The sequence below is a fragment of the Oryzias latipes genome, chromosome 21 (genome assembly GCF_053564925.1).
Source record: "Oryzias latipes strain Hd-rR chromosome 21, Olatipes_Hd-rR_3.1".
Classification (NCBI taxonomy): Eukaryota; Metazoa; Chordata; class Actinopteri; order Beloniformes; family Adrianichthyidae; genus Oryzias; species Oryzias latipes.
Window position 1 is genome coordinate 30,247,542 of NC_136257.1, and position 12,350 is coordinate 30,259,891.

Here is a 12,350-nt window from a genome sequence, read left to right on the forward strand (position 1 = left end):
ATCTGTACTTTAGCCAAGCAGACCCCATCCCCAGGAGAGGGCAGGGGTCGTGGAATGAAGCCCGGGGGCAAGGGTCCACCCCCACCAGAGGAACCCTTTGGAGGATTCAAACTCAAAGCCGTCCCACTTAAATTCATCAAGAAGCTTCAGGACATCGTGTTGAAGGAGGCTGAGTCCATCGGATCATCCGCTGTCTTTGAGTGTGAGGTGTCACCTTCCACCGCTGTCACTTCTTGGATGAAGGATGGAGGTAACCTGCGTGAGAGCCCCAAGCACAAGTTCATCTCCGATGGCAAGGATCGCAAGCTGCACATCATTGATGTCCAGTTGTCCGACACCGGCGAATACACCTGTGTGGCTAAGAATGCTGGCAAGGAGATATCATGCACAGCAAAGCTGATTGTTGAAGGTATCATTCCCTTCTTCTAAATCCAGCAGATTATAGCTTTCAACTGTAGTACTTAGCCTCCACTGCTTTTTTTTTTCATTCTTGCAGAGCTTCCAGTGAAGTGGATGAAAGAGTTGGACGAGGAGACGTCAACAATAAAGGGCCAGCACACTTACCTGACCTGCGAGTTAAGCAAAGAGAAAGATGTGATCTGGAAAAAGAACAATGAAGTCCTGAAGAAAAAAGATGGCAAGGTTCAGATCACCATCATCGGTTTGCAGCATGCAGTGACCATCCAAAATTCCAATGAGGACGATGCTGGGACATATACCTGTGAAGTAGATGGCCAGGAGGACGTCAAGACAACCACAAATGTCAAAATAATAGGTAAGATCTAAAGATATTTCACACCTACATTGTGATGTTGGAGCTTGTGCACTAGCAAATAGGTAAACTTGATCCATGGAGCAATAACATTCAATTTAGTAGTTTCTTAAAAACACAGATTATGGTTTCAACTCCTACAGAAATTATCAAGGACTGGATTGTAAAACCACTAAAAGACCAGCACGTGAAACCAAAGGCCAGCGCAACATTTAAATGTCAGCTGTACAAAGACACTCCCAATTGGAAATGGCTCAAAGGAGAAGAAGCAATAACTCCATCTGACAAGATTGAGATTAAGAAGGATGGAAAGGACCTGGAACTGACCATCAAAAACTGCCAGCCAGACGATGTAGCAGAATATTCCTTGGAAGTTGAAGGACGAACCTACACAGCCAAGCTAACTCTTGGAGGTTAACTGTTTATCTTGCGTTCCTTTAAACATTTCCTTTACAAAGATTAGTTTTAACAGGTTGATTTATCAATACCGTAAAATTTTCACAGAGCGTGAGACAGAGATCCTGAGGCCACTGGCCAGCGTTGAGGTGGTTGAAAAGGAGGAGGCTACCTTTGAGACAGAGATCTCTGAGGATGATGTTCCAGGCCAATGGAAGCTCAAAGGAGAAGTTTTGACCAGATCCCCTGTAAGATTTAAAAAAAAAAATCCAAAATCGATGCCAAGACATGTTAAAATTATAAAAGCAAAGTTTTGTTTTAAATAAAAAAAAACATCAAAAACAAATGTTCTTACCAGACATGCGATATCCAAATGGAAAGAGGCGTGCGGCGACTCATCTTGAAAGACTGCCAGGTGGATCAGGCTGGAGAAGTCTCCTACCAGGCCCTGAATGCCACAACCACTGCAATGCTGAATGTCAAAGGTAGGATGGCGGTCCTGGCGTCCCGTTTACTAAACACAGTGTACTATAATTCTAACATAGGTGCTTTAAGAATAAAGACATGTGCTCTGTTGGCAATCAGACAAAAGGGCATCAGAGTGAGCCGTACATCTTTATTCAGAGGGTTGACAGCTTGAACCGATCATTCTTGACTCTTTATACATGCGGGGAAGATTTCCAGTGGGACAATTTTAGCTGTTCCAAAGTTTCTTTGTTTTGTTTTTCCACTTGCAGCTATTTCTTGCCTCGGTGAATTTGAGTGCGATACCATCCATTGTTCAGATTTTGTTACATGTAAACATGTCTTTATGTCTCTGAATTGTATGTTTGTGCCATATGTGGTTAAATGCTTCTGTCGCCAGTTTCTTTGTCACACCATTACGCTCAGGGACGTTCTCATCCAGGTAAAGGTGGAATGGCGACATGATTTCATTTCAGAAGAATAAAAGATGGAGGCTTTCTGTCACACTCAAGACAGCAAGATCTAGACGAGCAGCCTGGACATTCAGAGTCTGATTTACTGATGACAGCATGACGAGAAGATTTCTTCAGTCTTCTTCCATTTCCTTGAGAATCTCTTCAGGCCTTCCTTGAATGCCTTCTTGCAAACCTTTGGAGTTTTTCCCTAACCCGACAGCATTTCTCTACTTTGACCAGGACCAGATGGGTTTTTAGCACAACATTATGGTGTACAATGCAAACTGGCTTCCTGCTGCAATCTGTCGTGTTGTCTGTTGTGTTGTTTAAGTACTGTCCTTGTGTTGTCCCTTAAACCAGAAATCGAAATGGACTTTGTTGTCCAACTGAAGGATATCTCTGTGCCGGAAAAGAAACAGGGTAAATTTGAATGCACCATCACCAAGGATGTCGCCAAAGCCATGTGGTATAAAGGGGCTGACATCATAACGTCAGACCAAAAGTACGATACCATCATTGATGGAAAGAAGCACATGTTGGTCATAAACTGCTGTGAGTTTGATGATGAAGATGACTATACGATCGAGGTTTTAGGCAAAAGTTCAACCGCAAAACTCACAGTAGAGGGTAAGTGCAGGACTTGCGCTACGGTGTCCTGATTGTTAACATCAAGTTGGTTGCGTCCCCTGAGGTTCAAATGCAAATGATCATTTTGTATTAATGTAATTCTAGGTATCAGGCTTAAGTTTATTTCACCACTCAAGGACCAAACTGTAAAGGAAGGCAAAACGGCTCGCTTCGAGCTGGAGCTCTCTCATGAAAATATCCCAGTCTCCTGGTTCAAGAATGATGTTAAGATCCATCCAAGCAGAACAGTTGTAACTCAAACGGACGGAAAGAAGCATGTACTAGAAATAAAGGAAGTTACCTTAGATGACACCTGTCAAATTAAAGCCGAGGCCAAAGGAATTCCTTCAATGGCCAATCTGACTGTCATAGGTAAAATTGGAACAACCTTCTGTCCCATCTCTGTCATCTTCATCTATGCAGTCTTTCAATGTTTGTCTCTGTGCGAGCCATATTGATGTCTGTGTCTTTGTGTGGTGGTAGAGGAAATTCATTGTCTGTGTCATCCATGTGTACATTATGTCATGTTGTGACCGTTTGGTCCTTTGTTTATGGTTTGCGATCTGGAAAGTCACCTACACTGTCCCTGTTCCAGAGGGAGACCCCTACTTCACAGTTAAGCTGCAGGACTATACTGCTGTTGAGAAAGATGACGTGGTTCTAGATTGTGAACTCAGCAAAGACATTGACGTCATGTGGTACCATAACGAGGCTGAACTCAAAGCCTCTAAGATGGTGACCATCAAAGCAGAGGCCAAACGCAGAACCGTCATCATCAAAAAAGTTGGGAATAATGACAAAGGTCAATATGTTTGTGACTGTGGAACAGACAAGACCACAGCAACTCTTCATATTGAAGGTAAAGATGCCGAGTTGTTTTTGGTTAACTGGTACTCACCATTGTTGAGGCACCTTTCTTTCTTCGTTTCCTTACCTGCACAAACCCCTAACCACATTTCAGTGTCCCCATCAACATACCTTCCACTTCAATTACTCCTGTGTGGTCATCTACATGGTCCCTATAACCGAAAAAACTCTTGCTGTGTTTTTTCCCTTTGACATGTCTTGTCGTGCATTGTTTCAGTGTTCATTTGTTTGTGTTTCTTGTTACAAACCATTACACCGTAAAGAATTGACCATCTTATTTGTGTCCGAGTTTCATCAAGAGTCAAATCATTCATTCAAAAGTTTTTTTTTGGTAACTTGTTTGTCTGTCTGTTTGTGAAACATGTTCATCTTGAACTTTTTTAAAAATACAAGTCTTTGGATTTTGCCTTTTTCTTGAACGCCAGCTCGCCACATCAAAGTGGTGCGACCAATGTATGGCACAGAGGTATTTGATGGAGAAACAGCTCGATTTGAGGTCGAGCTCAGTGAAGATGATGTCCATGGACAATGGAGGCTAAACGGAGAAGTCCTCAGTCCATCACCTGTACGTCCCCCTTAAAATTGCTATTTTTTTCCTACCATTCAATCTTTGTCACATTTTTAAATGATAGTTTTCACCTACATCGGATGCAGCAGATTATGTGGTCTGCAAACAACTCCTAATAAGGTTTTCTTTGAGTGCTTATCTTAGTCAAAGTGCTTAAAGTTTGTTCAACCAACTGCAGGATGTCGAGATCGTGGAGGACGGTGCAAAGCACACTTTGGTACTGTACAACTGCAAAGTGCCTCAAACTGGCGAGCTTGTCTTCACTGCCGCCAACGCCAAATGTTCAGCCAAGATAAAAGTGAAGGGTGAGGTTTTTCATTCTCACTTCCCCTGCTTATTTTTTGACTTGTTTCCCAAACCTTTTTTTTTTTTTTTTGCAAATTAATGAGAGCCTCTGCTAAATTATTTTTGCAAGTCTACATTCCTGGATGATGCAAGTTCAATGAAACCAAAAGTAATCTCAAATTTTAAACCAATTACACTGTACGTACTGGCAGTATCCTCTGTAATGACCTATCTTTTTTTAACTATCAAGGTTCCTGTAACTCTATTGGATGATTCCACATTTTTGAGGAGTTCTTCATCTGGACATCATGTTTACCTTCTCTTCTAATTCAACAGAACTGCCAGTGTCATTCATTACACCATTGGCTGATGTGCATGTGTATGAAAAGGACGAGGCAAAGTTTGAGTTGGAAATTTCTAGGGAGCCTAAAAGCTACCGGTGGCTGAAGGGGTCTCAGGAGTTGTCAAATGACGACAAGTTTGAACTCATCGAGGAGGGGAGACGATACATTCTTGTTGTAAAATCAGCCAGATATGAAGATGAAGCCAAATACATGTTTGAGGCTGAAGATAAGAGGACTTCTGGGAAGTTGATTATCAAAGGTAAACATTTGAGATACATTTTTTTAGGTTATGTTTAAAACCACAAGGCTGCTCCATCAGGACAAAAAGTCCAATGGCACCAATTTCTTTCCCAAAGAGTCCATCATACCTGCTTCTACCTTTCTTTTATTTCCACCATCAAGAGGGTACTTTAATGGGAAACGAGTTCTGCTGCTACGTTTGGATCTCTTTGTCATTTATTTACACCAATCAAAAAGTTCAAGAGAAACCAGAAAACTGCATTTCTGTAGACCCTTCTTAACAAATGACCAGTGCAACGCCATGACATTGTTTTGACTTCCTTGTGAATTTAACTTCTCATCAGGTATTCGCCTTGAATTTATCAAGCCCATAAAAGACGTGACGGTTAAGGAACGAGAAACAGCAGAGTTTAGCGTTGAACTCTCACATGAAAATATCCCAGTGGTGTGGTACAAAAACGATGTCCGTCTACATCCAAGCAAGGTGGTTCACATGTCTCAAGAAAGAAGAGTCCACACTCTATCAATTAAAGAAGTTGCCTTGGATGACACCTCTACTATCAAGGTTGAGGCCTTGGGCAAGACTTCAGAGGCCATGCTTACTGTTCTTGGTTAGTATTGTCTACTACGGGGAAACTGGTAATTTTGTAAACAAAACTTGATGTGTCAAGTATCTTTGGTAAAAGGAATATTTCCAAATCATGTGTAAGGACAGCATCCCTTGTATGGTATTTTCTGGCTTTAGCTCTTCATCATTTTTTAAACAAGTTTCCATACGGGTTTGTACTTGCAGAAGGTGACCTGTACTTCACAGTGAAACTCCACAACTACACAGCAGTTGAGAAGGATGAAGTGGTTTTGTCCTGTGAGCTGAGCAAAGCAGCCACAGATGTCAAGTGGTTCAAGGACGGTGTTGAAATATTTCCGTCAAAGAATGTTCTCTTCCAAGCGGAGGGAAAGAAACGCATCTTGGTCATAAAAAAGGCAGCAAAGAGCAACATGGGAACATACACATGTGAATGTGGCACCGACAAAACCTCAGCAGAACTGAACATTGAAGGTAATGTCTGCATCAAGCTGGTGCCTCTTCCAGACACTGACAGGACAGCAGAACCTGACCATTTATAAAGATTCACAGTGTGGACTGTTGTTCATCTCCACCTCATCACTCTAAACTGATTGAAGAGTTGATTGAAGCTCCTCATGCTCTAGTTTCTGCACCAAAGTGTAGTATTCATCCGTTTGTCAACAAATTATCAAATATTTAATGTCTTGTTTGCATTTTTGTTAGTTCTTGCAGTTTTCTGTTTTTTTTTTCCATGTCTTGGTACTAAAAAAAAGACTCTTACAAGAAAAAACAAAACCGGTTTGGCTTCTGCTAATGTATTTCTAAACCTCTACAGAGCGCGACATTAAAGTTATCCGGCCATTGTACAGCATGGAGGTTACAGAGACAGAGACGGCTACATTTGAGACCGAGATTTCTGAGGATGATCTCCACGCCATTTGGAAGCTGAAGGGAGAGATGCTCCATCCCTCTGCTGTAAGAGTCGACGGTGCAACACGGGATCGCCATGAAAGCGAAAAGGAAGTCTTGAACATCAAATCCAGCTTTATTAAGAGGTTTATGGATGTCTGTTATTAGGATGTGGAGATCAAAGAGGAGGGAACTCGCCACATTTTGACTCTCTTCAACTGCAAGATGGACATGGCAGGAAGTGTGGACTTCTCAGCAGCTAATGCCAAATCAACCGCTCAGCTCAGAGTCAAAGGTGACCGAAAGGATTCACTTAAGATTTTAAACAATCATTTTAGTTCACTGATGTTATAACTCAAGAGTTCAACCTTTTTTACACAATCTTTCTTCTTTTCTGCACAATCAAATGATCATCAAACCCCAGGAAAATTAACAATTGTGGTCTTTTTCAATATTTTACATCCCAAAGAACGGGTGTTAAGGTTCTCATCCATCATTTGCCACAAATAACTGCTGAAAACAGTTGATGGGCAAAAGGCTCGTCTCCCTTAATGTCTTTCTTCTCTAAAAGTACGAACTTTTAATCCCCCCAACATCTGCTAATTCTCTGGCTTCAACTTTTTCTTTCTTCTTTTTTTTTTAAGTCAAATTTTGAAGGAAATCTCATTTTCATCACGTTTTTTTGGGCATTTGGATCCAGTGAAGGAAAGTCTTTGAAACCCAGATACGATTTTCTTCACTTTCTCCACATAGGTGATGAGTTGAGCTGGATCTTTGTTTTGATGCTGATCCATACTCTTAAAGAAACACGGGTCTAAATGCCTGTGTGTTGCTTAAAGCTGATTATGTCAAGCATTTGTCTCGATAACAAAACCTTGAGCCAAAGTTCATCATCCAGCCTGTTTTTCAGAGCATCTTTACTTTGGCTGAGGAAATCCTTTTCCTCTGGCCACAGTTTGGAAAATCTTTGCAGAAACTTTTTGTTGTTTAGCCGTCTGACGTCACAGCAGCAGCAGGATGAGCCCCATCTCGTCTTTCACGTCTTTTACTCTGTGGAAAGCTTAATCCATGGATAGTTAACTGTCTTTGTGCTGTTATTCATCACAAAATCCGTGCTCTAAACCTTTTCTTGGTGGATAACGCTGCTAAAGTTTTGGGGAAGATGTGTTTGTTTTTAGTTTTTTTTGGGGCTTTTTTGCAAACAGCAATATAGGAATAAGCCACCATCATTGGGGCTGAAGTGAAATTATCTTTGTTTATGAACTTTTGGGGAAAACCTATTGAGAATGTCACCTTTAAGCACTTCAAACTGGGAACTCTTTGATGTGTACTCATTTCCTCATTGAGCACCTCTGGGAGGTTTTTGCAATCTCCATTTCTTGACAACTGACTGTTTGACCGCTGCCATCATCTCCGATTCATTTTCTTTTCCGATTGATTCGAAAACTCTTCAAACAGTCTGCACCCTCCAAAAACATTTGTTTTTCCATCTTTTAATTATATCTGCTAAGCACCAGTGGAAGCAATTTTTTTTTCCATGTTTGGACTCTTAAAGAGGGACAGTTTCTTTACCTAGTTTATTTTTCCGTTGTACTGTGGTTCTTCCATTTCATCTCTCCTGACCAGCAGTGGCGATGCTTCAAGCACTGAATGATCCTTCTTGCGGATGCGTAGTTTGAAAATTTACTAAAAACAAAGTCCCCTGCGACCTCCCGATGACCCACGTGAGGCTATGAAGTTGTGTGGTACCGGGAGCATGGTCCCAAACAGTATTGCAAGACCGCAAGGAACTGGAGGGATCGGAACCTCTGGCGGCCGTCTGTCATTCATGGAACCGTTGTTACACGAGTAGCTTTCTTGTTTTACTGCCAGTGGGAAAATATCAGTCAATTACAAGGGGAAAAAGTCTTTATATTTGCTCTAGTCGTGCTAATGGAAAATAAAAAAAACACTTTGATTTTGTACTTTGAAATTTAAAATTGACGATTATCGGAAAAAAACAAAAAACAATACATCACAGGGAAATACTTTTAACATCGGGAGGAGTTGCACTGTAAGTACTTCTCCTATAAAAGTGTTTAGGTTGAGAGTAAATGTGACTCTATCATCACCAATAATTAGGAGCCTCATTCATGTCCAGCTGTTAGTCGATGTCAAGAGCAGAAGACAACATCCAATAAGGATTATTTTCTCCAGATGAGGATTTTTCTGAATTATATCAGCAGCTGACAGCTTGCTGAAGCTTTCAGGAAGCTTATATCTGACTACCACGTGGCTTCTGCTGAAGCGTGCGAAGAAGCCAACTGTAAATGCGGTGAAATTGGTCATTAATCCATCCTGCAGCATACTTTGGTATTTGTTATCAAAACTTTGCATAGCACATCTAAGATGCGGTGTTGGGTAACTCTTGCAAGAGCTCCACTTTCATCTTTTCCAGGAAAATTAAAGCTGCTGACTGACAGAAACAGATTCTTAGCTGATGGTTTCGACAGACGTGGGCCATGAGCCAATCAGGCCCCGCTAGTTATTTTAGAATCTGCATGCCTTATCTAGAGTGAGGGAGGCCATGACCCGGAGTCAAACTGATCTCTATTGGCCATGTACATCTGACGGCAGGTTGTATGCTAATGAGCAAGCCCCCTCAGTGCCAAGTTACAGGGCGGCTGGCCTCAGTCCTCAGGGCTTCCAGCAACCTGCCGTCTCCTCAACCACACCATGAGGACTGGCCTCTGAGGATCTGCCTTAGATTGGAATTTTTGGGACTTGTTGACTTGTTTTAAATGGGAAACTAAATGATGTCTTCTCCCGAATCCAAAGGCCGAGTCATAGGCCTGGAAAGGCCTTTGAAGGATGCCACCGTGACGGCTGGGGAGACCGCCACCTTTGAGTGCGAGCTTTCCTACGAGGACATTCCTGTTCAGTGGTTCCTGGGGGGCACCAAGCTGGAACCAAGCGACAGAGTAAGTCCAACACACCTGACTGGGTCCCACACGCATTTATCTTCATTTGGGGCCCTTCGGAACACAACGTTCACTCTCTGAGCTCTGTGCATCTTCATATAAGGTTCTGCTGGTGGAGGTGCAGGATTCCTGCTGAGCACTTGATCCCAGTTTTGAGTTAACACACACAGAGAGACTTTTCTGCTCTGCAAGCGTTTCTGTGGGGTTATTTTTATCAGCTAGAGGAGGCCGCAGTGTTGGGCAGCAGATGGCAACAGCACATGTATTTGTCAGCTTTGGTTTTAAAATCACACTGTGTGTTGTCGGCACAACCCCCATTTCCACACTGTCGCAATGTGAGCCCGTAATGCAGCATTACTTTGATTATCTGCGTTCCACTGGACGAGTCTGAGGAAACCTGATCCTTCTGTGGGTTTTTGTAGCTGTGACAGTGTTTACTGTGGGTTAGAAATCTGACACCGACAGGCTTTCACACATTAACTTTTATCTTTACTCTGAACAACAGGAAATGTAATAAATCCTAACCTAACAGTAACCACTAAAGACGGGTTTTCAGGTTGTTCCTACCTCATCTGGTGATTTATTGAAGCTTCTTGATCAAACCTGCAGGACTGACAAAGTAACAAAAAATACACGTTTGCTGCTCAAGAAGATTAAAACATTGTCCATTAAAGTATTGTAATTTTAAGTATCATCTGCGACTTATCAGTCTTTGAAATGAAAGGCTGATGCAGATGGAAGCATGAAGTTCCTGCAGCTTTAGCTGTGTCCTCTACAGCTCAGTTTCCATCAGGCATGAGTTGCGTGAGGAAATAAGCTACTGCAAGGTCAAAGGTTGTGAGTAAGAAATATGAAAGTTCAATATGGAGAGGAAAGCAGCTGTCTGGTCTTTTCAGCTGCCAGAATCCAGCTTACGGCTCTGCAGCTGACAAAGTCTGAGACAAAATTTTATGCTGAGACTAACAAAATTTGATTCAGCTAACGATGTTTGAGAAAAAAGGAAGATAGCTTTCACACATCGGCAATCACAAATAACTAATAAAAAACCTCAACTTCAGAAGATGATAGACTCAAGATCCTCCTGATCAACAGAAAATATGCAGCTTTGATGACTCCTTTAACATGTTAGATTGAAAATACAAGTCAGTCCTGAATGAATCACTTAGATATGAACCAGTCCAGATTTCAACAGAGAGTGTCATGAGCCAAACAGATGAAGCTCTGGGGATGATAAATCCTTAATTACTCATCTTTGTTCAACTTGCAGGTAGTGTTGAAGTCGGTTGGAAAAGTCCACAGCGTAACTATACGAGATGTCAAGTTGGAGGAAGGAGGTGAAGTCAAACTCGTCACCAAAGACTTCCAAACTGAGGCCAGTCTCACTGTCAAAGGTCAGGCAAAAACCTGTGCTGCTTCTGCTGATGTCCGCTCACTAATTCTTCAAGTTCAGACTAAAAACCAAACCATTCTCCTTTTGGTGTCCAGAGCCACCGGTGGAGTTCACAAAGCCTCTGCAGGACCAAACAGTGGAGGAGGAGTCCACTGCCACGCTGGAGTGTGAAGTTTCCAGAGAGAATGCAGAAGTCCGATGGTTCAAGGATGAGCAGGAGATCCACAAGACCAAAAAGTATGAAATAATAACCGACGGGCGCAGGAGAGTGCTGCTTATCCACGAGTGTACGCTGGATGACTCAAGGACTTACACCTGTGATGCCAAAGACTTCAAATCCTCCTGTTTCCTTAATGTTGAACGTGAGTATAAGTGTGAGGAACAATTGTTTGAGTGTATATCTGTTTAGTAAAAGTCAAGATAGGAACCTCCTATCTTGACATTTACTAAACAGATTTCAACAAATATAGTTTCTACCAGTGGTGGACTGTGCATTACACACCTGGGCCTTCAGTAGTGCTATGTCTGAATCACTCAACCCCTCTTTAACCATTTTGCATAAACGAGCTTTGCATTTCATATAAAAAATTCCTGTAGCCACAATAAATGCCTCTAAATAATCTTAATAAACAAACCTCGATATGCAACTACAGCCAGCAAAAAACATTGAAAACAACCACATAAATGTGGAATATTATTTATTATGATATTTGTCATTTCACTTATCAAACAATTGCTCTAGTCGATGAGTGTGGTTACACTGCATACGTATCACCAAGCAAGTCCGCGCTGTGGAGCTAAGTTAACATAGAGCCTATTTTGTCTCAATGGTTGGTTCCTGAACATTTACTGTACATATCATAAAGAGAAAAAAAAAGGCTAAAGACACTAACCTTTAAAAAAAATCACATACTTTTTCAAAATAAACTACTCCATGGGCCATATTGGCAGTGACTGTGCTCTTATGACATGGATCGGTACCTAATGGAACTGCTCCAATAGGCAGTGTGTCTGAGCCTTTAGTCCAACGCTTCATGATAAGAACACCCACTTGTAGGTTCTGCTGAAATCGAAGCAGTATGAAGCTTCTTTATCCCTTTAACCCCTTGTACTGTTTGGTGATTTTATTCACATTTTATTTTATGTTTGGCACTTTGGTTGCCCCAGCTTTTACAAGTGCTCTACAAATAAAACATTGATTGATTGATTTAACTCTGAAAATGCACTGGCGACATCTAAATAACACCTGTTCTTTGACCTGTTGTAAATTTTCGACCATTTGCACGATCAACATGAAGCAGCTGATTCCAACGTAATCCAGTGTAAAATGGTTAATAAATTACATTAAATAAAACATTGCAAGATCACATGGAAAATTGTTGTATTAAGATACTGTACATATAATACAGGATGTCCAATGGTCACACGAAAAGTATGAATCATCTCTTTTGAAAATGTAAATTAAATTAGAAATGACAATTGACCAAAGCAGGTTTGTAGAGAA

General features: G+C 41.5%; 1 protein-coding gene across 1 annotated transcript in view; it reads left to right on the forward strand.

The window, feature by feature from the left end:
• ttn.2 (titin, tandem duplicate 2) overlaps positions 1-12,350 on the forward strand; it is a 198,414-nt gene that overhangs the window by 93,728 nt on the left and 92,336 nt on the right. The window contains exons 76-93 of the mRNA XM_078939704.1: positions 14-409; positions 497-775; positions 916-1,185; positions 1,277-1,416; positions 1,527-1,653; positions 2,449-2,715; positions 2,821-3,087; positions 3,311-3,574; positions 4,008-4,147; positions 4,329-4,455; positions 4,772-5,038; positions 5,364-5,630; positions 5,813-6,079; positions 6,423-6,562; positions 6,665-6,791; positions 9,314-9,456; positions 10,724-10,847; positions 10,942-11,208. Of these exons, the coding sequence (XP_078795830.1) occupies positions 14-409; positions 497-775; positions 916-1,185; positions 1,277-1,416; positions 1,527-1,653; positions 2,449-2,715; positions 2,821-3,087; positions 3,311-3,574; positions 4,008-4,147; positions 4,329-4,455; positions 4,772-5,038; positions 5,364-5,630; positions 5,813-6,079; positions 6,423-6,562; positions 6,665-6,791; positions 9,314-9,456; positions 10,724-10,847; positions 10,942-11,208 (3,879 nt within the window). The remainder of the gene's footprint in view (positions 1-13; positions 410-496; positions 776-915; positions 1,186-1,276; positions 1,417-1,526; positions 1,654-2,448; positions 2,716-2,820; positions 3,088-3,310; positions 3,575-4,007; positions 4,148-4,328; positions 4,456-4,771; positions 5,039-5,363; positions 5,631-5,812; positions 6,080-6,422; positions 6,563-6,664; positions 6,792-9,313; positions 9,457-10,723; positions 10,848-10,941; positions 11,209-12,350) is intronic.